General features: G+C 42.6%; 1 protein-coding gene across 2 annotated transcripts in view; it reads right to left on the minus strand.

The window, feature by feature from the left end:
* prr36a (proline rich 36a) overlaps positions 1–25,856 on the minus strand; it is a 32,812-nt gene extending 6,956 nt beyond the window's left edge. The window contains exons 1-5 of one of the 2 annotated variants that reach the window (XM_051384191.1): positions 25,612–25,856; positions 10,207–10,888; positions 9,991–10,084; positions 3,672–3,850; positions 653–3,310 (exon numbers count right to left, since the gene is read on the minus strand). In XM_051384191.1, coding sequence (XP_051240151.1) covers positions 653–3,310; positions 3,672–3,850; positions 9,991–10,084; positions 10,207–10,786 — 3,511 coding nt within the window. In that variant the 5' untranslated portion in view covers positions 10,787–10,888; positions 25,612–25,856. Of the gene's footprint in view, positions 1–652; positions 3,311–3,671; positions 3,851–9,990; positions 10,085–10,206; positions 10,889–12,910; positions 13,010–25,611 lie in introns of those variants that run through there. The other variant, XM_051384192.1, reaches the window with a different exon arrangement.
* Between the last annotated feature and the right edge of the window lie 1,089 nt (positions 25,857–26,945).

Raw genomic sequence — 26,945 nt, forward strand, 5'->3', positions numbered from 1 at the left:
ACTCCAAAAGATGGATAAACACAAGAAAAAAGCTGGATTACAATTTAAAGTGCAAGAACAGATGAGGAGTGATCAGGGATAAGAAAGATTGCCTGTATCATAAGGTAGGACAGCGAAAATCAAACAGGAATATACAATCAAAACTAATTGTCAGTAAAAAGTATTGGGATAAATACACATGAAAACATGTTAAACAGTTCATTCCACATTTCTTTTGTTATGCTTTATTTTCTTGTTTTCCCTCTTTAAGAGCTGTAAACAGACAAGTCAAATCCATGCCAGTTCAGGGTACCCACATAATTCTGTGTTAAATAAAACAGAAACCAAAACCCAGACACGCTCACACATATTAGCAGTAAATAGTAGTAGCTATTGCACATACAGGAATTTAAGCCATATATTCATCATGGAAAAGTTATATCAGAGGGAGGTGCCACTGCTGTCCTCTTTTTCTTTTCTTTTTTTCTAGTGCTCTCTGTTGTTTTGTTTTTTTTAAAGTTTAACTTTGATTACATCCACCCCCAGAGATTTCAGGACAAACACTGACGACAAGAACTACAACAGTGAGATATTGTGGATAGGCTGGAACAGGGCCAGAGGGAGTTAGGGGACATTACTTGGGCTGTTAAGGAGATTATGAACTATACATTACCTGTAAAAGAGTTCTCAGTCTTTTCACAGATAGCAGAATAGTACGGAGGCTGGATGTCATCTGGGTTTTCCTCTGGTTGCTGCAAAGTGCTAGGAGTTGATGAAGGATCCAGGGCTTCCTCTGGCCCCGGCACTTTCCCCCTGACATGCTCAGCAGACTCCGCTTCCTGCTTCCCACACTCGATGTACTGATGCTCTGCGAGGTACGGCTGGGTGTGAGGCTGTGGGATCAGACAGAGCTCCTTGGCCTCCTCAGGCAGCTCCTCCAGAGAGAAGATGCCAGGGCTCTTGACGCAGCTCTCCCCTGTGGACTGGGCATTGGAGTTTGAAGCTGTGGTCATGGTATCAAAGCCGTAAGACGCCAATGATGTAGCAGAAGGTGGGGTAGTGTCTTCACCTGCACAACCCTCCATCTCAGCCTCCTCTCCCTCTTCTACAGTGGACAGGCAGCGCTGAGCTGGAGGCTGGCTGTCAAAGGTTATGTGGCTGACCAATGGACTCTCCAAGGAATCATCCAACTGAGCTTCTCCCTCTGTGTCGCTGGCCTCATCTTCTGTTCCGGAGCATGAAGAGGGGTTTGAAGTGGGGGCAGTTGCAGGGCCTCCCAAGACTTCATCAGCAGGCAGGGTCTCTGCCTCAGCTTCCTCTTCTCCCTCCCCATCTTCTCTCTCCAAGTGGATGCCCAGGTCCGGGTCATCCAGATCAGGCTGTGGGGAAAGCACAGACGCCTGCGCATCTTGAGGCTGGAACTTTCCATCTCTATTGTAGTCCCCAAGTTCCTCAGGTGTGCTGGTCTCACTGCTCAGGGTGCTTGACAGAGACATTCCTGGGGCAGAGAGGGGAGCTGGGGCCAGGGTCTGCATTGGAGCTGGGCTGGACTGGTTCATGTACATTTGGGCCTCTGGATTTTGTGGCTCATCTTTGTTAGAGGAATGATGGGGAACTTCTTGGTTTTCAAGAGCAAAAAGACCAGAGCCTAGTTCTAGCCAGGCTTGGGCTGGGGTCTGAGTTGGTGTCTCTGAATCTGCTTGCCAGGGCTCTGCCAAAGGGCTTGCAGCAGCTGCTCCTGCCCCCTGTTCAGGCTGGGAGACGTGCTCAAGAACCTGCTGTGGCTGAAGAGGTTCTTCCCAGGGATCAGCAAAGGGGTTTGGTTGGTCCCACTGAGCCGCAGGGGCAGAGGGCAACATAGGGGGAGGTGGTGGCTGGGCCACTCTGTTCAGGTTGTCCAGCCTTTCATCCTCAGCAAAATCATCCTCATCTGCATTACCATAGCTTTCCAGTCCGCTCTCTGTAACCCCCTCACTAGCCATCTCAACATCTTCATCCTCCTCATCGTCATCCACATCATTGTCATGCCTGGGTCTCTGCGGTTCATCTGCCCGCTCTGAGCCCACATCCATGTCACACACCCGATCATCGTCATAGTCGTCATCTTCATCCTCATCAAAGTCATTAACGGGTATCTCAGGAACCTTCTCAAAGTCAGGTGAACCTGCTGAGGCTCCTTCCATATCAATGGCTCCTTTGAGACTGCCGTCTCCTAGATCATCCATGCTCTCTGTGCCCTCCAAGACACCAGGGGCACTCAATTCAGACGCACCCTGCTGGCTGCCGCTTACATCCTCGGAGTCCAGCTCAGAGAGCAAGGCGCCACCAGCCCTCCAAGCAGACCCTCCAACTGGTCCAGCCGATCCAGGACGAGACTCCTCCGTGGGCTGTGTGGTTCCACTCATTTCAGACACAGAAACCAGCTGACTTCCCTCCCTCTCCTCTTCGTCCTCCTCGTCATTTAGATTGGTTGGAGGAATCATCTGAGGAATACCATTTGCTGATGCCTGGAGGGCTTTAGATGTGGAGGGGGTTTGGTTAGTCAACAGGTAAACAGGCTCCTCAGAGAGGTCTGGAGTCGAGGCCACTGTTGGTAATGTAGGCTCAGCTATGGCAGGTGTCTGCTCCTGTGCTGTTAGTAAGGGAGTGTTGCTTTCTAACTGCTCCTGGGATGGAGATGTTTGTGCTAAGGCTGTCCTGACAGGGCTTTGTGGAGGAGGGGAAGCAGCTGCATGGCTTTGAGCAGTCGTTTGAGGTACCACCTCCGGAGTGGTATCCTGGGCCAAGATTGGGGGAGGGAACTCCTCTGGTGCAGAGGCCGCAACAGATGATTCTTGCGGTAAGGACACTGTAGCTTCCGTTTGTCTTTCTGCTAGCACAGTCGCTGCTGCTACCGCTGCTATCGCTGCACCAGCAGCACTCTGTGCTCCTAAAGCAGGTATGGTAGTATTTGTAACCCCCGTCTTCTTTGCTGCAGTGAAAGGTGAGACAGCCTGAGTGGGTTTGGTGCCACGTTTTGCCAGAGATGTGGCGCTGTTTGCATGTTTGTTGGCTGGAGAGGCAGGTGGGGTTCGGCCAAGGGGTGGTTTGTTAAGGGCAGGGAACCGAACAGCAGCCAGAGGTTTCTTTGTAGGAGTAGATTTCGCAAGTGGTTGAGTTTTTGCCTGTGACACCTTGGGGTCTGCTGCCTTCGTTGTTGTTGACCATTTGGAGGCAGAGCTGAGCTTTACGGTGGCTGTGGGTTTAGAGGGTTCTGGTTTTCTGGAAGCAGTGGATGTTGTAGTTGTTGTAGGTTTCTTAGCAACTGCAGCAGAAGCTGGTCGACTGACATCTGGTGAAAAGAGAAAAACATCAATCAATTTACCCAATACGATTATCAGTAAAAAAAATAAATTGTGATAAACCCATGTTGGCAGAGCATTTTTATTTTAGACTGTCAATTCAAAATAATTCTATCACATCACATTTAATACTGATTTGCGTTTCCAATGAACTTAGCCACAGCTAAAATCTGAAATTGTTCATAAACAAATGTTTTGACACATAACAGATATTGCTGGGGCAAAAGTCAACAATTTCATGCCATTTCATGATAGACATTTTAGACCGAGTTTCAAAATCTCAAACCAAAGCCGTCAGTTATGCTCCAGAAGAGAATCTCCTCATCCTCAGGACAAGGGTCAACTTCTAACCTTTCTTAGCAGCAGCAGTTTTGGGAGGCTGTGCTGCTGTGGTCCTGCCAGAAGAGGATGCTGTGGTAACTCTAGAAGCAGCAGGTTTGGCAGTTGCAGTGATGGAGGGCTTGGTTGTAGCTGTGGTGGGCCTGGATGTGGTGGCTGCAGGTCGAGACGCTGAGGGACCTGTAGCAGGTCTGGAGGCAGTAAAAGAAAGACATGTTCAGGTGACACACAAATACCTAAGAATAAAAAAAAATTTAAAACAAAAAAAAGCTGTAGTAGCTTAATATTTGTGGTCCACTCCCTTTGTTGGCAAAAATCCCCCTCTACATGCAAAAATGAATTCCCTGTTCTAATGTAAACCCATTAACACAGCAACATCCATCCATCTATTGCCACAGTGTAATGCCTCCTTCATTCTCCAATCAATTCAAAGAGGCGGGAACCGCGTGTAATGAGGAGGATGGCAGAAGAAAATAAAATATAGATGGGGAATGGAAAGCTTGAATAGAATAAGAATGACAAAAAAAACATATTGCAGACGTAAAGGAGATGGGAACTGAGGCAATGAACAGTAACAGTGAAATAATATTGTTAAAAAGAGGAAGAAAGGGAGAGGGGGAGATAATAGCTAAGAACACATACAGGAAGTGGAGGAGGGAAGAAAACATCGGCTTAAAATCAATCCTGTATTAAGCTCCTGGTCTACTTCTCAGTCTGGAAGAGTTCTTATGTGACACTTCACTAATCCACTCCATCACTCTAACTGCAACAAGCCAAAACTCCTATCTGTATAAGAGAAGAGGCTCTTCCATTAGGCTACGCTCCTAGACAAGCAATAGATTCACCATGTGCTCTCCCCTAAGCATAAGCATACTGGACTACAACCTACTACAGCTACAGAAACTTCACATTACATTGGTTCACTTAGCATATTTGAACCTACCTTCATGTCAAAAAAAAGAAAATCATGTGGCCACATTCTCCCTTTTGCTTTACTAAAAAGAGAATAAACACATAGTGAGTGGAAATATGCAAGTAAAGCACCAGAGCAACTCTGTCTGCACTATCCCTACAAGATTAATTTGGGATATTTAGTTATGCATTTCATGGCCTTACTGAGAGACATGAAGGCCAAATAGGCAAGCCTTTTCCTAAAAACAGTCCTGCTCTGAGCAGCTCAACTAAAGCAGGCAAATATTAAGTATATCCATGTGCCAACACCCTGTTATAAGATTACATTTGACAATCAGTCAAAGTGACTTGCATTGAGGTGACTGAAATGTACAGTGATATTTGTGCATCAGACTTGAAAGTACAGGGATATGAGGAGCAGTAACCTACATAAAAATCTGAATGTTGCTTGTGCTGTGCTATACTTGGCTCTGAAATCTCCACACAATACATTTGCCTGTGCTGCAACTACACTACACTTCTATATTGGCTAACCTACAAAACAAAAAGTCCAATCGGTTAAATGAACGACTCGTCAGTTGCAGACAGTACTAGCCATCTTTTCAACACTTGAACCCTGGTGTGCAAAAACAATGCAAAACCTCAGCAATGTAAATAATGCGTTTAAAATCTGTTTCTAATAAAACAGATCAAGTTTCACAACAACAAAAGCTGCATAATCAAATGTAATTGTCTAAAGGAACTGTGTGATCCAACAACCAATTACAACAACCTCCATTATGTATTCTTTTGAACTTTGTGTGTCTTTGTTGGTAGATGATGTGGACATGCATCGACATTGATGGCTTCCAGCATAGTAGCATGCCTGCACACAGATGCCGCTCCCACATTACAATAACCATTACAATGACCATTTGTTTCCCCTAGATCAGACAGCAACTGCACAGACATGAACTCGTAGGGAATATTGTAATGGGATGCTATCAGACAGATGATTTGGGTTACAATGTGAATTGCAGCCCAAAAACTGGAAAGTGTGTCAGACACTGAGATGAAATCTGCCCTGAGCCAATGTTGGGTAATGAACAACAGAAGAATAAACAGATACACAGGACAGGAACTTTTAAAACAGAAAAACAATAGTGGAATGGGGGCAAAGGTAGGAAATGGATGCATTAATTGAGGCAGTTTTCATATCTAATCCTGCATGCAAGCAAAATGTGAATTGACAGGTCCACTCAATTATAGCAAGACTCAAGGCAGACAAAATTGAATGAATTACTTTCTCTAAAAAGGGAAAAATGATGAGTCTGAGGGATGAAATTAGAGAGAGAGAAATAAAAAGAGTTAAGGAGAGGGAATAAAAAGGGGCAAGGGGAGGTCAGAGGCACAATACAACCCCCAACTGCACCCTACGTTGTTTTATGAGTCATAACTCCTAATGGTTTGATCCAGAGGGACGGCACAGAGAGGAACAGATAGACCCAACTAATGCCTGTACTCCACACACTGTCTGTGGGTGGTGGCTGGTGGTTCTGTTGTTGGTGTGTTAGTATGGATTAGATTTCCTGCCAACAGAGGGTTGAAATCAATACAAATCACAGTCCAGAGGGAGGATGAGAGGCACTCCACAGCCATCTAAAAGGATTTTAATGACCAAACGCGAGGTCTTAACGGCAAAGGTCAGAATAGGGACAAGTCACTGACACACTTTATGGCTTCCTCTACAGTCAATATTCACAAATGTTTATGACAGATGCAAAAAACACACCCATGGTATTAACATACTGAGCAGCTGAAACATCTGTTTGGCCAAAAACCAAAGAGTAAACATGAGCCAGGGGGGTTTGTTGGAGCCACACCCACTCCATCCATTCATCCAAGACTCCCTCTTGTTCCCTTCTAAAAAAACACAACTGGGAGGCTAGACTCCCTTGGCATACTCGCTGCTGTGGATTAAATTATTCTGTTTTAATCAATCCAAAGAAAAAAGGAGAGGGCTTGGCCCAGAGGTACACTTTATCCCTGTTACAGCAAGTTCATCCTACAAATAAAATGCATTCCAAGTACACATTCTTCTGCCCTCGTGCTTTTCCCCCCTCATCACTTCAAGGGCCCCCCTCCAAGACAACAAATGGAAATGGAGCACCCTAACAATACCTTGTTTGGCTTGTAGGCTGTCCAAAACCAGCTGCTTTACTGCTTCTCGAGAGGAGCACACATTCCTAGGGTTTGTGTGGGCCTACAGTTATCTCCTTGACAATAGAGTAGAGGCCTGAATCAGGTCAGCGGAGAGTTTAGATGAAATGTTGTAGCCTAGCAATAGCATGACAGACAGTGTTGGCTCTTAGGTCCTAGGCACCCACTGTCACTGTGATAGATGCCATGGGCCTTTTCTGTTAGGACAGTAATCCTGCCGCCTGCCAAGACTGTCAGGAAGAAATTACAGTTTTATCTCCAATGGCACAACACAGAAGAGACATGGACAGAAACAGACAAAAAAGATAAGTGAGAATAAAGTGTGTTGCAATGGTTTTGCTGTAATTTTGATAACATTTTCCAGTACAGGCCATTCAGTTTATGAATAAAGAGAATGAGAGAGAAAGTACTATCCACCAGCAATTCTGTCCCAACGGTGACCCTTTTGAATATTAATCATCTTACAGATTGTTCAGCACCATGAAGGCATAAGCACTGTCTCTCTCATGTTACACAACTACTCTCTGAAATTTACGGTCTCTGTAATGCAGCTAAATGATGAATGAGTTAGAAATATGGGGACAACTAGATGGAAGATGGTCTGTAAGGAGGGCTTTAGGAGATCCTGGCCAAATGCCCAGCACTGTACATGCACAGACGGCAAAAAAAAAAAAAAAAAAAAGGGACGAGGGGGAAGAGAAGAGATTGAAAGAGGGGGTGGGGCGGACAAAGACTGATTGCTCAGTCAGAGCAAGGACACCATAACCCATCATTGGAGGACAGCAAAGCAAAGCAGGTGCCAGATTTTAAAACATTTGGCTTATACTCTAGTTATAAAGGCTTCTCATTGACCACTGAGACAGAGACATCCTCCTGTCATTCAGATGGACTGTGGGTCTACTCACGCATGAGTTTTAGTTACATATTATAACACAGAAATAACATGCAGCTGAATAGATCCTACCACATTACTGTAGACAACAATAATATTCAGATCAGATCCAGCCTTTGCAATCATATCCTTCAATCAAATCTTATTCCCACCTTCCCTAAGCACAAATCCTGTTTACGAGACCTTATCGCTGAAAGCAATCACCAAATCTTTTTTGCCCTTCAAACATGAAGCTCCGGTAAAAGTAAAACTTTTTTTTTTTTTTTTAAACCCAATGTTTTCATTCTTCCCTTTGGGCCGATCAACATTAATATTTCATGAGAGGGGCTGGTCTTACTGGCCATTGGCAGTGTGTGCTTCTACACTTTCAGTGGCATGTTGCATACAGTGTCCTTATTGTCTGTGCTGTTTAAGGTCTACATGAAAGATTTACCTGCAGATGCTTTACTTAAAAAAATAAAAAGGGGTTGCTGTGTTTTTGTGTGTGGCAGTGTGAACAACAATGACTTCTGTTGTCTTAGTAATATGAAAAAAACAATATGGCAGGGCTGGAATTACAGGAAAGTGACTGCAAAATTACAAGGTAGAGACTACTCGGCCATTGTTTGCAGCTAAATAATCTCACAGGGTAGTTTGCCATAAGCTTTAACACCACTAAATTCTGTTGGATGTGTTGCTATAGATTGCTAGTGCCATCATTCCCAGTGCCATGAATAATGCAAGTCACCGCTTGAGCTGAAAGAAGGTCTCTTGGTGCTAATGTCTGACTCTGCCAGAGAGCCTGCACGAACACCAACACTGACTGAAAAGCACACCACTACCGCTACACAAAGGATTCGACATGCCACTGACTTTGCCATCACACGAAGGTGGCACGAAATGCAACATGCATTATCTGTGACATGGGCAGAGACCTGCTGCAGTTCTCTCGGTGTCTCAAGCCTGAGAGACGAGTGTCTGATGTCACGTTCTAGGGAACAAGACAGTCACATAAGGATGATGTGCTACTGTAAATCAGACACAAACACTTGAAATGTTAGATCTGATTAATTCAGAGGACAAGCTTCTCCATGTACAGTCAAATACAGTCACACACTATACTGTAGAACATCAAAAACCTGTTGTCAAACCTGTTGTTCAAAAATATATTCTGTCAACTTGGATTCAAGAAACCTGATAGAAAATTCCTAAATAAAAAATGTACAATGCCTGACTTTTTGTAGATTAACAAAAATAAACAATAATGTGAATATCTATTCTTTTCAGTCCTAGCATTGTCTCCTGTAAAATATGACAATTCTATCAATGATAGAAAGAGTTGAAGTATAAAAATAGGCATTGCTTACTCACAAATAGGCTTTTTTTCTTATAGTAAAGAAAGAATGAAATGACCTTGTGCGGCTTCTTAACACAGAATGACGCAGCGCATTATTTCTTTATTTAATAAGAGATCATTAAGACGGAAGACAAGTGGAAAGAGGATCTAAACAGGCCTGTAAGAACAGAGCACTACATCCCGTGGAAAGATGTTGGATTGGTGTATTGATACGACTCTATAAACTTTAGAGACAGATCACTTCATTTATACAAATGCCTATCACATTAATCAACTTCAAATTCAGCAAGTTTGTGCTTAATGCTATGGCTACCAGCTGATAATTATGTTTGTCACCAGATTATAAAAGCTAGTATATTTAGAATTTCTTTCAGGTGAAAAGGTAGTAAATAACAGGTCAAGCTATGAAATTTTACATCCAAAATGATCATCGGAGAGCAGCTCTTTCAGCAAGTTTAGTCATCTAGCGCACTCTCTATCCAAACCACCAGCTCAGTATGAGAGGGATTATGATCTGACTCAATAGCTCTCTGCCCCGGGGGGTGGGGCTGGTTTCTGCCAGGAGGTCCGTTTGGGACAAAGCGGTAGTTCTTCAGTATCACTGCCTCTGTTAAGGCCCCTCTGTCTCAGGTTATTTCTGCTAACATGACTCACACTCTTCAAGTGAAATCTGACTCAATAACGACCCAAAGACCACAATGGCCATCGTTCTCCACTGCTCTCTTTCAGGGCATCAAGATAAACAAAGTCACTCTCTCATCTAGTTTTTAAGGGTGGTTACAAAGTTCAGATCTCAGAGCGGGAGAGCATGTGTGTGAATGACAGATGATGCAAAACTGAGAAAAAGAGGGTGTTTTTTTTTTTTCTTTCAGTAAGATAAAAGGGGGTTCCCAACCAGAACTTCAAAAGTCTGTGTTTGAGTGCTCTATGGACACAGTATCATCGACTGTTTATATTATTTAATCCCCTGCGTTTGTGATAGGCAAGCATACCTGGTGGTCTTTGAAACGGCAGCAGCACCAGCTTTTGTTGTGGTCCAAGTGCTGGGTTTTGGGGCAGTGGGTGCTGTTGGTCTGCTGGTAGTAGCTTAAAAAGAATTGAAGAAAATTAGACAGCACAGAAAAAAAAGTTTTTAAAAAGTAGGAATGAAACCATGTTGTGAAAATATTCAAATTCAATTCAGTTTTACTTATCTCATTCAGACTTACCTGTAGTTTTGGGTCTAGCTACATTAACAGTCTCAGCCCCTGGTCTTTTCTTAGCAGTGCCATTCACTGTTGTTGGTTTGGTACCATTTGTAACTGTGGCAGTAGCAACAGAGGTAGTCCTGGCCGCTCCAATATGCTTCTTGTCAGGCACTCTAGTTTGGTTCTTAACCGTGGAAGAAACTGCTGCTGCTACACCCATTGGTCTTTTAGGTACGGCCCCCGCTGCTGATTTTGTTGTTGCCGTTTTCTTGACTGCAGCTGCAGAAGCATTGTTAGAGGATTTAACGTCATTCAGCGTGCGGTGAGAGCCAGTACCTGGCCGTGAGTTGGATCCAGAGGCTCCTCCAGATGCAGCTGTAGGCTGCGTTTTAGTTGCAGTAGCTTTTGGTTTGGTTTTGGGGTCTGCTGCTACTGGCTTGCTATTGGCCTTAGGAGCAGCTCTGGGTGCTGCATCCTTTGCAGCTTCCTCTGGTTGCGACGGGGCCTGCTCCAATGTGTCTTCCTGTGATGAGGAGGGCTCTGCTACTGCTGCAGCTTCAGTGGGCTCCGTGGTTTCCATGGTAACCCCATCCGGTTTCATTCCCTCCTCCTCAGGTGTGGACGCTGGCGTTACTGCTGTTGCTTTCAAGGTTCAGGGGCTCACACTTTTTTCAACGGCCAGTTCCTCTCACACTTTAATGTCCTGCAGAGGCACAACAAAACAAGGGTCACAAGCATGTCGATAATTTAACTGCACACCTCCTCTTAGATGCAGGATTGCAACATGCTGCACTACTCAAAGTCATGGAAAACAAATGTCACTGTCAGCCAAAGGAAATGCCATTTATGGTAAGGGGCCTACAAGGAATTTGGGGGAGCCTGAAAAAGAGGAAGTGAGCAGTGGGAGATGCCAACAAATCTTTTCTCAAAACTGTTTACTCTCCTCCACAGACTGCCCATCTAACAATGATAATGCAACATAAGGCCTGCAGCACCAAAATAAACCTAGGAATCAGTAATAAAATACCACAATAAAAAGGAACCATGGATTGGTTTAACTGCACAGTTTATGGGGCAGAAATATAAAAAACTAATGACTTGTGACTATGCCCCAAATGGCTTCCAGCATCTTGAAACTGAAAAGGAAAAGGCTGTGGTTTGGAGTGCTGAAAGCCAAGAGAGGCTTCACAATCTCTTGACATGACACACAGGCCACAGAGGAGGAGGAGAGGGAGGAGGTGGAAAACAAGCTCCAAACGGCCCATTTGTTGGCCATTGTCTTCCTCGCCGTTAAGCAGATACAGATGGTAATTGTCATTCTATGATCACTTAACAGATTTCTGTGCTGGGAGATTCCTTTATTGACAGCACTAGTGGAAAACTTCTTACACTTTATATTAATTTAGAGAAAAAGAAGCAGAAGGGCAAGATGTGGAGGATGTATGTGAATAGAGTCTAATATAAGTCTTGAACTCAGTCAAGTCTCTTGCTCTGGATGGACAGAGCTCTTCCCGGATCTGTTGTGGGTTTATTCAACCCCGCCCCCCCATCACCCCTTCAGACCACAGAAGCTTCTCCCCACCCCCTTCCCAATTACTCCTCTCCTTTTTCTACAGCCACTTGTTCTTCTGTACTCCTTGGTCACCCCCCCGGCCACTGCTAATAGATCTGCTTCCAGTAAATTGTTACACATATGGTCAAGCCAGTAGAAGCTCTGTATGGCCCACGAAACAGGCTGTGCAAGAGATGGATTGAAGAGGAAATGAAAAAAAAGTTGAGATGGCTAAAGAGCAAGAACTATATAAGAATATGATAAAGTAATGAAACAAAAGGGAGAGTAAAAGATTTATTTAAAAAAAGAGTTTAAGGAACACGAGGAATGGTACACAAAGATAAGTTGACAGGTTAGATTTAGAACAAGGTAAGAAAGGCAGGAGTAATAATATTAATGAACAAACTATGCTAGCAATTCAGAAAAGAGCAAACTGCACTTTCTGTGCAAACAAAAAGATTTACTTTATTATTCCCACAGTGGGGACTTTTCAAGGGCACCATATCAGTGCCATGGGGGTGAACTGGCACCTCCCACCTAAAAAAAAAACATAATAAAAAAAGTGTTCATGGTCATAGATGATTTATGATATGCAAACCATTAAAGCCAGATTACTAAAACCATCTAGGAAAAAAGTTCCAATGAGCAAAAGTTTCCACAGACACGAGACTACAGAGGCTTTATATAGCCTTACAGTGCAGAATAATAATCAAGTACTACAAGCTTTTGCCTTTAGGGTGGATAATCATCTCTATTTGACTCCAACTGACAAATTTCCAACAGAATTAAGTCTTTCAGAGAAGCAGCACTCGTTCTTGTCCAAAGGTCAGGAAACATTTGTTTCCTTGCCAGTTACACATTAACATCTGAGGTAACACGATACTGCATTCACTTTTTGTGCCAGAATCAAAAACGTTAAGTCTCTTTAAGTCTTAGCTCTTTGGCAGCAATGTACTGTAGGTTAGCTGAGCAACAACAATGCTTCATCAATCAAAATGACAAATGCATAAATAAATGAACCACTTGCTGTCAATAGGGAATAACTTGTTTTTCCAGTTTTAGGCTGACCATTGACTACACCAAACACAAGACTCATACAACATTAACACCCACACCTGTATACACAGCGACTGAAACCCCCCTTATCTCTTCTATAAAATTATTAAGCCCTACCCTTTGGTTCAGCCGTGGAAAAGTTACAAGCTGGACCCAGTGGTTGCCTTACAAAAGTTCTCTCCTGCTGCGTTCTCTACTCATTCTTGTTCTCCTCTGGTCTCTGTGGTTACAGATCTTACACAGAAAGGAAGGTCATGTAGTTGAGCGTAAGCTGCCTACCAATACAATGTTTGGATTGTCCCTTCTTTTTGGAAAATATCACACCTTAAAGTAAGGCTCAACTAGCCAATGTGTAGACTAGAGCCTTTGGGACAGTGATATGCAAATACAATTCATCATCACCACTCCATTTATATGAAAGGCAAGGTTTTTAAGCCATTAGCAAATTGCAAACCATACAACAAAAATCTATAATTGTAAAATTAAGTACAAAACTGTCTTTTTCTCTCTCTCTCTCTCTCTCTCTCTCACACCACTGATGTCTAGAGAAGTGGTTAGCCAGGTGGCTTCTCACAGATTCATCTTGAGTTTAATAATGGGTTGGCATGTTTGCATACGAAAGTATTAATTACATCAGGTCAAACTAGCTCTTTGAGAAAAGGTGGTGGCTCTCCTCAGACAGGAAGGAGCTGATCCAAACGAGAAGAGCAGTGGAGACAAGGAGCTGGACTGGCACTGTGACCTGCATGCCCTGCCATAGTTTTGCCAGTCCAGCCACTAATGCCAGGAGCTTAACAGATAGCAGAGTAAATCACATTCCTCATGTGATAACCCCCTTCTGGCCACGTAAAGGCATCATCTGTAACCAGCTGACACTATGTGACGCAGCACAGAGAGGAAGCGAATGGATCATTAAAATCCCATCCACACACGCACAGCACAGATAAGTAATGTTTTACTAAATTACAGCGCGACTGCTCTGCAGTGCTGGTGTCTGTTTTCGTATTAGAATACGCTATACACAGTTTGGGCATTCTTCAAGTGGTTAAGTCAATAGCGCCACATTTTGTGTTGAGAAAAATGACTGCACAACAATACATATACACAACAGCAGAATTATTGAAATGGTCCGCCAGGTCAAGATGAACAGCCTCATGCATTTTTATGAAGTACAAGAAAACCTCTATTGTCTGCCATTCCACATTTGCATAACAAATCCTACTTCACTGAAGATCTAAAACCACATTCAGGATGCCTTCTAAATATCACAACTAGCTCAATACCTTTGGTGACAATTTCAATGTGTAGCAAGTATTGTGATGATCACGACAGAGGCTGCAGCAATACAGGTTTAGCCCAAATGGGAGAAGTGTGTGTGTGTGTGTGTGTGTGTGTGTGTGTGTGTGTGTGTGTGTGTGTAAATGCAACCGTCACTTTGTAAGATTGTGAGAGGGAGTCTGTCTAGACAGAGAAAGAACTCAGTGGCCTCAGTGGTATTTATCCACTTCTTCTAATAAAGAAATATGGCTTTGCGTGTCATTAAATCGTATTCGTGACCTCTGAGAGATGGGGTACGACAGATATAATTAAACTGCCTCAAGACAGTCTCTCACTCTACATGTGCAGACATCAGAAGTGGTGCCTGACGAAATGGGTCACTTTTAATACTGTGTCTAATACAAGCAGAGAGGGATTTAGCTGTGTTGAGAGCATGGCAGGGGTTTGGAATGCATTGTGCAGACTGCTGGAGGAGGTGGTGGAGGGGGGCTGTTGATACTGATGCTGGGGCTTATTGTCATCTGTAGATTTACCCCAGACTGCTGCCAGCAATTATAAAATGGCAAAGAGACAATGCACATTAGGAGTGAAACTGATTCATTGCGAGTCTGATCTGTGAGTAAAGGCAAACATTTACACAAGGTCTAATTTTCCCTCATGTGCCATCTGTATAAGAGCAGAAAAATGATCACCAACTATTTTTCTAATTGATCAGTCCTTTTAGTCATTATTCAAGCAAGATAAGAAATAATCTGTTCTTCTAGCTTCTCAAATGTCTTGGATTTACAGCTTTTCTTTGTCTTGTCTTAATTATATAGTTAACTGAATATCGTTTGGTTTCAGACTGTTGGTCAGACAAAAGATATTAGGAGACATTACTTAAGGCTCTGAGATATGGTGACAGTGACTTTTTTATAATTAACAATTGTGACATTAATAAACCAAATGATTGATGGGTTTATTCTACTTAACTGATAAACTTAATCTCAGATTGCAGGCTTAGTTAGCATATTAAACTAGTGACTTCAGTAGCCTGATGTTGAGTTTCTACTTTAAGATTCATGTCAATGCTGCATCTGCTCCAAGATGATTCATGGTAGAAAGTGAATGCCTAAAGCAGCAGTGGTATCAAGAGCACATCCGACCCATCAACATTCCAGCTCTGCTGACTTCCTCAACACTCCTCAGGACTACACAGTGACAGCTGGCTGTGTGTGTGTGTGTGTGTGTGTGTGTGTGTGTGTGTGTGTGTGTGTGTGTGTGTGTGTGTGTGTGTGTGTGTGTGTGTGTGTGTGTGTGAGAGAGAGAGAGAGACAGAATAGGGAGTGAAAGGGTCACAGAGTGTCCAATGAATGTGTGTGAAGTATGTACATGCATCTGATAGAGCTGTGTGTGAGTGAGCAAAGAAGTGTGTAGGATGAAAGTGTGTATGAATGTAATTTGCACAAATTTACACGAATTTACACGCATGCAGACAAAAAAAGAGAAGAAAAGTGAAAGCTGGAATTTAGCAGTCCACCACTTCCTGCATTCTTTCAATTCCACAGGCACAGTTGATTCATCTCTATAGTCTTCCTAGAACCACACCTTTAGATATTTAAACACAAACTAAAGTTGGCCTGGTGAACTTGACCCTGGTTTCAGGTCTGGGAGTGTTCAGCAGACAGTGCAAGTAGAGTGGAGTAAGACAATGTTTACAAATGAGATATGAAGTCTGTGCTTCTGTTTGTTCATTAACTTTCCTCTGTGAGTCTGAGGGACAGGCATGTACACAGGAAGAAACACAGGCAGTATTGTGTATGTGTGTTCATACTACCGAGAGACAAGTATGAAAAAGCTAAGAGGAAGAGGGTGGTCAGTGTATGCAGTGGAATGACGAGCAAAACAAGAGGTTTAATCCTGTTTGGGAAAGGAAGGGGGTTTTCCTAACACTGAGCTCAAGCTTCGGCCTAAAAAAGGAACAGACCAGATGCAGGGAAAACTGCCCACTTTCACTCCAATCCCCACTACTACAACCACTACAAAAACCTGCAAAATGTACAGAACTGCTCTTCAATGACCGATGAAACTGAAAACAATCTTAAAAAGTAGTTAGGTGAATTGACTCAGAGAAATGGGCAGCTGTTTTCAGATGTGCTCCATCTGACCATACAAGGTTGTAGTGCTGTTTCTGCTCTATCACCTAGTGAGCGTTAAGTTCACACACACTCTGCATGTGTCTACAAAAGAGGGAGAGAGAAAGAGGAGAAATTCTATCTGCTGTTGGGACACACAAATATGTCTCAGAGCATGCTGACAGGAGAGGCGGAGTGCATAGGTGCCAAAGGTTTGTGAAAATACAGCTCTACGGAGCACTTTGCTGAATAGTTGCCTCTATCTCTGCACACAAGAGACTGCAGCTCTCTCTCACTCTGTGAAATACCCTCCTCACCGTGTTTGTTTATGCGTCAAACAAGGCCAAGAAAAGGGTCAATGTTCCTATTAGGGGTGGGCGATATGGGCAAAAAATAATATCTCAATATTTTTTGGGATTTTGGCGATAACGATAATCAGTCGATATCCTTTAAAATGTGATTAGAATTGTCTGAGCTGAACTTGTGTCCACCAAACGCATTTACAGCGCTGAGAGCGCTCAAAAACTCATTTTCCGAGCGCCCAGCGGTGTTAAAAGTTGAACAGATTTCAACTTGAAGCGCTCTGAGCGCTGCGCTAAAAAAAACCCGTCTCCGCTGACATCTTTTTACCGCTGAAGGCGCTTAGTGCTCTGAACGCTGAAGCCCATAGGACCCACGTCTCGGCACTAAATCATCTGAAGTACCGGTAGCTTCAGGGACTGGAGGTGCTTGCATTTTCTCTCTACCATCACAACGCGCTGCTAAACTGTTGCAAGGAGGATGCTAGCGAGAGGTCACGTGATCACGCCATGTGATCACGTAGGCCCACTAGTGGTGTGACTGAATCCTGCCATGCTGTAGAGAGCGCTGCTGCACCGTGTATTAATGGATGTGAGGAGTTTCCGCGGGCGTTTCATTGTTTTTGTCGAAGTAATTTAAATACTCGATAATGGAAATTTGCACATCGTCAAAACAACAATGACGATATTATCGCAAACGATATATATCGCCCACCTCTAGTTCCTATCCTCTTCCTCTCTTGAATAAGTGACTTTGTTCACCAGCTTAGATCAGTATCACAAAACTAACTGGTGACTGGAAGTCACCAGTTAGAGATCCAGAGATCCAGTTAGCAGCATTCATTTAAAGAGTAAAATTCAAACACTTGTTTCAAGCATTTTCATGGTATCTAAACCAAACAACTGAAGACTCTTCAAGTCTTTATCATCACATTATGTTACAGCTTACATAATTCCTTCGTACCAATGTCAATCAATGTCACTCCATTTTACCAGCTTTTAATATTAGTTGTATGTTTTGACACCTGCGAGAGCATTAGATAATCATGATCAATCTGAGTAAGGAATCATAATGTTACATAATAAAAAAGGTAAAATTAAGCCTTTTCCAAACTTTCTTTCTACGAACCCTGAGTAAGGATTAATGAAATCAGGCTTGTGCTGTACAATGGAGGTACACACTCCTGCAAGTTCAAAGTAGCCTAGAGGACAGGAGGATTGCATTTTTAAAAGCAGAAAACACTAAAACAAGACAGTTCTTTGTGCTCTATACTCATCACATTCAGTGGGCATCGCTACAAAAATCATTCACTTTATTGCACCGATTTTACTCAAATGGGATTAAAATCTGCTCTCCTCACTACAAGACCAGATGGCCCTCTCTGGCCCTGCAACTTAATGTTGGTTTTTCTTTACATTTCTCAAACTTAGTCAACAACAAACAGCTTGCACCAGGTTAGAAACAACCAATAAATATCAGGTCAATGAAGGATGATATAGCTTGTCAGCAACTAGCCATGTCTGGTCAAGACAGTCATTGGATTATTGACTTTTGGCAGTGTCCCACTGGCTATGAAGAGTACAGACATATTCAAATGGAAAGTCCTTTAATCTATAAAAATTCTCTGTGGTCCAGGTCATAGATTGTCTGGAAGTAATAAGACAAAGGGCAAATGAACCTGCCACTTGGTAAGGAAGATGTTTTTATAACTCATCCAAGAGGATTAATCAATTCAGAATGGATTTCTTGGTCTGGTTTTGAATACTGCCTCTGGAGTGATGTGATCAGACCATCTCCAACATGTGTGGTATCCCACATCAGGGACAATCTCTTCTTTTCAACAAGTGTTTAAAACATAACAGTGCAGTTTTCAGCTGTCCAGAACTTTTTACTCAAAATTACTCCACCTCACACAAGCAAGACAACACCATTCCTTGTGGGACACTCAGGAAGGAGGGAGTAAGGAGAAACTAGAATTATTTCTCAGTCCCCAAACAATGTTGCACTAAAACAAAACTACAGACTAGGCACACACCCCATTTATCTAGTAAAGCTCACACAACAGCTCTTCCCAAATTTAAGCTTATGTTCTTGGAGGGACAGTAAGGTAGGGGCAGGCTTCTACAAGCCCTGGTTCCTTAGAGCATCTTAAACAATCATGATATTTTCAAATAATTTCACAAAAGAGCTTACTACACCTTGCATCTGCATTACAAGTGACCTAGCATACATCTTTTATGGTGTTTGACCCATTCAACACAGATCTGTCAAACTAAAAGGAATAAAAAAATTAAACAAGGTGAAAAGCCCCATAAAGAACAACAACTGGCCAAAATACTAGACACAATAGGAATGAGAAAACTCTTGGCATTATGAAAATAAAAACATCTACTGAAACACACAACTATCACCTGTTTTCAATTGATGTTGCAGATTATTTGCCTTTGTTTTGATAGAACAGTAATAATGTGTTTAGGCTGCATTATGCCAAAGAAAAGGAAGCATCAAACATGAATTATCAGTTTCCGACTTCTGTTGTCCACATCCTGTATAGTGGATGACGCATTAATGGCAGTCAAGCCACTGCACTGCTTAACACTTTCCTTCCCCCATCTAATGAACCACCTCATGGAGGGGAGGGGTTATGACTCCATAAGGCTGCTTTTTATACATACAAAAACATTTGTCAAATACTAAAATAAATGTTATATTAGAAATATCAATATTGTATTATACAATAAAACAATTTGAGCAGCTATGGCTGGTGTAGCCACAAACAAACTATTGATATATTACCATCCTATAGCTTAGTAGTATAATTTTCTATAAAACATTTTTAATGCCTCACCACCAGGTCTTTACCACCACTGAAGCTGTTCATTGGCACCTTCAGCCAGTCTCTGTTGATGTCTGTGTGTGGAGCTCTTATATAAAAGTGTCTGTGTGTGAAAGGTCTACTTACAGAGGCTCCTCGCCCCTTGCAGAAAACTATCAAGAAGATGAATGGCACTCCATGCACCTCGTTATCTGTAGACAAAGAACCTTATCAACCCTCAATGATTTTTCCAACTGACTGGCTTCTCTTCATCTGTCCAAATAACAACACTGTGCAGGTGTTGACAAGCCCTACGTCACCGTATTTCATCCAAGACTGCATTCATATTGACAAATTCTTGTCCTGAATAAACTTTTCTACAAATAGCTTTCTAACGTACCTCTTTGTCATGAACGCCTACATTATTGTGCAGTAATTTATCAAAGTGAAACCTAGGACAAATATGATCTGATCCATCTACTAGCCCAACATTAGGAATTATATTGTTTTATATATTATAAAATGATATGAATGAATGAATGAATGAATGATACAGCCATATGCCCAGAAACCACTATCAAACAGGCATGTGTATCATTAAATAACATTGTGTCACACTGATTATCTTCAGTTTGACAATCTACAAAAAAAAGTCCATGTCTGCAAGATCCCATCGATGATGTGCGTTTTGTTTTTCGGAGAGCAAAAAAATATTTACTAGGGCTGCACAATTAATTGCAATATAATCAAAATCTCAGTATGGCCAAGTGCAATACCCAAATTGCAAGAAGCTGCAATTTGTTGATAAATGTAAAATGTGTGCATTATAATGACTGTAGTGCTGCAGAGATTGCCTGCACTAAAAATCTTCCAAAAAAATCGCGATTGCTAAAATGTCAATCATGAATCATATCGCAGGCATAGTATCTGTCACAAATAATCCCAATATGATTGTTTTACCATATTGTGCAGCCTTAGTATTTACCCCATTAATGCATTTAAACATGTTTTACTAAACATGCAGCTTTTGTTGAGAAGATTGTTGAGACAAATCACTTTCATCACGGAGGGGGTTGGTCTTGACGTTAAGCATGCAAGCTAATTCTAATCAATTTCATACGGGACACTAACATGTGTTAAGTGACTGTAAGCTACTCAATAAGGCCATTAGAAGCAGGTGGTTAAACGTGGCTGCAAGTTAAGTGGACTAAGCCAGTTAGCCTTTAAGGGAGTGGCAGACAGGATGGACTAGCGGCTACTGGCAGCAAAGAGGTCTAAAAAACTGCAGGGAAATGGGTTACAATCTGCTCAAAACCTGGCAGGATTTTCAAAAAAAAGGAAAAAACACTAGTCAGGCCTTGCTGCCAGCGGGACAGGCAGACAGTGGGGTGAGTCCGTTCGAGTGGGAGCATCAACTGGGAAGGGAAGGTTTGAGTGTGTTGAGACTGTATTTGTGTGCATGTAATCAGATCTGGTTAAAAACAACAACAACAACAACAACCATGATCATCTTAATTGTTTGCATGCAACTGAGTATAACATTAGGGTCCTATGAGGGGGGAGGGTGGGCAGACAAGTCCCATTGTCTGCACTGTGCAACATGTAACCCCCACAGACATGATGCCGAAGGGAGTGGGGGTGGGTTGTCAGTAGATTAACTACTGCAACGGGACGGAGTAGCAGCTGGCATGGGTAACTTCACCCAAAAGTACCCAGGGATACTGAATAGGCTGCAGGGTGAAAGAGGGAATGGATGATGGCTCTTTCATACAGTAGACCTTTAATATCATATGGATGCACTGGATTCACATTCTTTAAAAAGGACTGCCGGTCTGTCACAGGTTATCTTTACTTTCCTCTTATATCTGCTGCTGTAGTCCCTTACATACATTACATACTGTAAATACAAAAATAATTCATCAGATTCAGGTCATGCTTGCTTTTGCTCACTTGCTCTCACTTTTAGATCAGTGAAGGCAGTTAAATGTTTAATTTATACCAACAATGCTATGGCTAATAGTTTTGTTCACAAAAGTTAATTAATGTCAAAACTGTTTAACATCACTTATAAGAGGAGAAATTAGTTAAAAAAAAATAAATTTAAAAAAAAGGCTGCAGAAGGATTGCTAGACGTGGATGGAAAACAAAGGCAGGGATGGAGTTGAAGAATGAAGCCATGGCTATAAAATAGATTTAGACCAGGCATACTGGCGTAGAACACTAATACCAGTGCCCTCCCAGGGACCTTTGTCCCATGTCATCTCCCACTTTTTCCATATTTCTTCTTGCTTTCCACTGACAAATAGCTTGTGAAATTGGAAGGAGGGGGCGGGAGAAGACTGTGCCTGCATGAGAAAAATAGAAACACTACCTCTTATTCACATCTTTTCATTATTTTTAGTAATTGGAATTGAACATAAAGAGACAGATTAAGCAATTCAATGAAGGATGGTTGGCTGTAGAGAAGACAGATGACATCAGTTTTGTCATTTTAAAGCCAGCCATCGACTACTCTCCTGAACACTAGCCAACCGGCGATACGCAGGCAGATAGTCAATACAGTGCTGAGAGCCCAAGGGCCAGATCAGTTACAGGCCTCTGACTGGGCAGGGTGAGCTGAGGCCAGATGGACAGTGATCCCACACCTCCCCTGCCTGCTTCACTGACAACCATCCAAACCCACAGCCACACCCCTGAACGGTGTGAAACATACACACAAACCAATTACAGAGCACGCAGGACTGACTTTCTCATGCACATAAAAAGAAGCAGAGCAAAGGATGATAACAGGATATGCCCAGCCTGCTCAACACAAACATACACACACCCTTATAGCAGCTGCACTTTGATTCACCTCAGACAGCCTTGGATCGATAACTAAATAGATCAAAATATACAGCATTACCTCAGCAGAGGCAGCTGCTACACATGGGAAAGAGGGACACGTGAAGACAGCATCATAATCATCCAATATCAAATGTCTAATCAAATGTACTAGTTTAGCTACATACACAGGTATAATGCAAATATAGCAGCAATTCTTTTACAATGTGCACAACGTCTACCACTGAAAACACGCACAACCCAGCAAGATCTGTCTTTGGGGAGGGGATTCAAGGCTACCAAAGTGAACTTACAGACTATGAAAGTGCTGAATTACTCTTTCAATAATTACAGTGCACTGAGCCCAGCTTCACAGTCCTAGACAGACTGAGTGCCTAAAAAAATGCAGCGCCAGCGTCCACCACTTTATCCTAATGGGCAGGAGAGTGCCAGCCTCCAAACCACAGAGATGAGAGTTACAGCACTACTGTCGTACCATCCCATAGCTGAACAGCCAAGAGCAACACAGGAGATACACAACAAACTTTAAGGGTGAATGATAAAATATAGTTTAACCCCAGATGTCATCCTAAACAGATGCAGGAAAGCAGGCAGGGATTTAATTTCTATGGGTGTGGGACTGAGACTGACACTGGTTGCAGGCTGTAAAAGCAGCTGACTTCCAAGAAGATGCAAATGCCCTGCCCTGTACAGTGCTTGTTCTTTCCAGTCAGCTGTCCAGATTGTCGAACGAGTTCTTATACAAGGGACAGGCTAAAAAGTGCCAACGTCCTTGTGGTACAAATGATAGCCCTTGTAGATAAAAAAATTCAGCACTATATCTGCTAGACAGAGATTCACAAAACCAAACTAGAGCTGAAACAATTTAAAGAAATTTGTTTTATTGCTTCTCAGATGTGAGTTTAGCTTTAAAATCTGCATTATAATGACCATAAAAATACCAAAAAGACTGATGCCTGTCGATACGGCAGAGAGTTATTTGGTACGTACATTCTGTTCTCACACTGTGGGATCGTGGGGGAGAAAGATTTGAACCCTTGACCCACGACATCCACAACCATCATAACCTCTCACAGCTGTTGCACTGATGCACATGAGCCAACGCTAAGCTGAATAAATAGCACAAATCATCAGCCCTAAGATGCATTAATCCAACAGTATATCACACCATTTGACAGGGAGAAGCTGACACTACAGACAGTAGATGACTTGCTTTTGTTCACATGCCTCAGATGGAAATAAACTTTTGGCTGGCTAAGGTTGCTGAAATCTGACACAGATCAGCTTAAAAAAGGAAGCTTTTGAGTAATGGAGCAGAAAGTATTCAGGGAATCGAAGGTATTTCAGTGAAGACACAGAACAGGTATTTTACTCACTCTGTCACACAGCAGGTCTGATTAGTTTCTCAGTGTGTGGTATCCATTTTAAACAGTCACACTACTGCAAATGTTACAATTTCAACCATCCGCATTTCTTTTAGACCACCATGCCTAAAATATACAACAACAACTGCAGCCACACCATTAGGCGCCACAGACCTGCCTGGGTCATAAAAGTAGGCATTTTGAAGTACATACCAAAGCTGAAAGAGGCAACATACAATGAACTTGAACTTGTAGCAACGCTGCACCAACAGATGAAACAAAATGAATAAATTTTTTTGATTTAGTAAACACAATCTCATTATTAAACCTCTTGATTAAACATTAAACTAAATATATTCAACTTTAAGATGTGTGACATGGAATTTATTTTCTGTACTATACGTATGACCACTTTCTTTGAATAAAGCTTGCAGATTCCTCCACCTTAACCAATCCCTTGAGCCCTCCCAAGGTTATTGGATGCACTGAAACAAGAGAACCATTTTAAGCTCCTCTTCTGGTTTGCTTTGGCCTACAGGAAGAGGAAAGGGAAACAGAGGTGTGGACAGTGGATGTGGCTGCGCAGAATCAAAACACAGGCTGTGCCCAAAGTTCAGAGGCTAGATGTGTACAAAATAAAAATACAAGTTATAGACTTTAAGACTATTGACAAGTGCATGCTGGATTGTGGGATACAGAGGGACACAATACACACAGGTGAGTCCTTCAAATTCAATTCAGGCTAAACAAGACTGCATCATCAGTGACCCTGCAATACGCTCTTGGAGCTCAGCCAAAAGCACAGGAAAGGTGTGAGGGAGAGAACAACCATGCAAGTGTGTCATTCACACTTGGTTTCACACCCCGGTGACAATAAACTCCCCAGTAACAGCTCACACTCTTTGGCAGCAGTGAGTGTCTGCATGTCAAATACCGTTTTGAAGCCAAGGAGAGTGTCACTGCTCCCACGCCCGAACCCTGCCCACCACACCCACACGGCTTAAACAAACTGATTATGTAATGTAGACTCTGAGCCAAAACAGCATCCCTCTATCACTGAGATCTGCAGACGATGCCGGCCGATAGTCTGCCTCTGAGCTCACTGTGCTCCTCCTTTTTCTCATGTCGATGTGCCAAGTCAAGAATGAGATCACTCCATGTGCAGAGATGCAAATATGAAAACAGAGATGATGCTTGGTTATCTAGGGCGAGAAACAACTGAGAAGGCATTGAAGGACGTGGGTGTGGAGGTAAATAATTCAAGGTGCAAAGCTAGCTTCTTCATTATCCAACAATATATCAGTGATGTATGACATGCTGCAGAAATATCAAATGATAAAAGACAACACATCCTCATGACCCCAAATGAACTGAAAACCCAGATTAGATCAGCAGAAGTTCATACAAACACAAATCAAGACACTTGTGTATTTTATTCCCCCCTTCCACCAGTGTCTTAATATCATTACACTGTGCCTCGTGTTGTTCAGGGCCCCTGTCAATGGACCCTAGGTGGTCCCAGGACCTCACTTTTGGAGCCATTGTTTTGGGGAGTTTCTGTGTGTTTTTTCAAGCCTCAAGTGGAGCTTTAATAATAGCATTTGTCTCTGGGAACAAACAGGCTGAATTCTCCCAGGTTTAGCGAAAGGCCCACTTTAGCCTCACAGAACAATAGCGGTGTACGCTGGGGCAGCATGCCGAGAGAAACACATGAGGCCAGTCAATAAATTGAACCTGATACAACCGAAGACCGTGCCAGCTGAGTCTCGTAGCACTGTACACCCAAATACACGGCGTTGTGAGAGTAAAAAAAACAACAACAACACACACAACGTTAAAAACCACCGCCCCATCGTCTCGTACCATGCTAGCGCTCACACTTCATCATCACATCCAGACACAAACAGACGGCTTCAAAACAAAATCACGTTTGGCTCGTTTTTAAAAAGACACGAACAAAATAAATAAATAAATAAAAAAGAGGGCGAGCTTCCCTTCGTGATGCAGCATTTTTCAGTACTTTACGGTAATAAAAATAATACAAAGAAACGAGAAGGTGATGCAGCATAAGTTAAATAATGTCGCTCGCGCTGGAGACGTTACCTTCCAACCGCCGACTCCGTTCTGGAAGCCTCCTGGAGAAACCAACGGTCCTCCCTCGCGGTCCAGCACTGAGGTCAAATATAAAAGAAATAAATGAACTCGATATGTCGACGGAGCCGTAAATCTCACAGCACTTAACAATGGAGCCGCGCAGTCAGCTGCGAGCGTCTCTCTCTGCGTCCTTCCCCTCCACGTTTGAGCGGCGGCTGGCGGCGGCAGGCTTCATGAAAGATGGACCGAGGGCGGGCGGGGGGGCGGGGGGGGAGTGACGGAGAAACGTGGTGGTCATAAAAGAAAATGCAGATTAAATCCCGCGAGCGGTCCAATCAAACGCGCGAGACCGGTGGTTATGCAAAGCAGTAGTGACGTCAAATTCAAACCAGAGCTCGAGCTCTTGTTCTGTGGCGCGAGGAGGAGGAAGGTCGGGGGGGGGGTCGCAAACTGAGGAGGGGTTGAGAGGAAAGAGAGAGGAGCACCTTCATTTAATTGTTTTTATATAATAATAATAATAATAATAATAATAATATTTGCTTATTGTAGCTTGTTTATTAATTCCAGTGGGATAAACAAAAAAGTTTAAAAGAAAATTAAAACATAAATCTTTGAAGCAGCAAAGGCAGAGACATCCGGTTGTTTGACCCTCTATGCCCTTTCCTTCCATACTCCTACCCCCCCTCACTTTGTAACATATACATTTTTAATGTCAGAGCCGGAGCTGATTTGACCCTTTAACCTTTTTCTGTGTCAGTCTCCAGAAGACAACATAACAGTACAACAGTTTAACTAGTCTGCGTGCATGTGATCCTGCAGTTCTACCGGTCATATTCAACAACGAGCACATCTCAAATGTGGGTGTGGCATTATGCATTATGTGCTTTTGCCATTTTATATTTTCATCTACTTTTAATATTATTTTATTGCCCTTGCGTTTTATAGTTAGTGTAGTTTTGGTTTTTTTGTTTTTTTTGGGGGGGGGGGGCTGCTTGTATTTGCTGCATTATTTTTTCCACCTACTTTGTAACTATGTTAAAGTTTATTGTTTTTGCTTGGCTGCTATGACCATACAAGATCAGGAGTATTTTAATTTGTGGACTTTTTTTTATCTGTGCAGTGAGGTTTCAGCGGGGGTAGATCTAGAGGGGTGGCAGCTGCCATCCCTTAAAAATGCCTGCAGTTTTTAATTTATTGATTTTTAATGCCACCTCTAGATATTTCTAATCACTGCTTTACTGATGTGCAATGTAATGTTTTGAATAAAAATATAATATCACATAATAATATGTGTGATTGTTTGTGATTAAATTAGCATATATTCCTGCCACCTCTTAAAGTCT

The sequence above is a fragment of the Dicentrarchus labrax genome, unplaced genomic scaffold, assembly GCF_905237075.1.
Source record: "Dicentrarchus labrax unplaced genomic scaffold, dlabrax2021, whole genome shotgun sequence".
Taxonomy (NCBI): Eukaryota; Metazoa; Chordata; class Actinopteri; family Moronidae; genus Dicentrarchus; species Dicentrarchus labrax.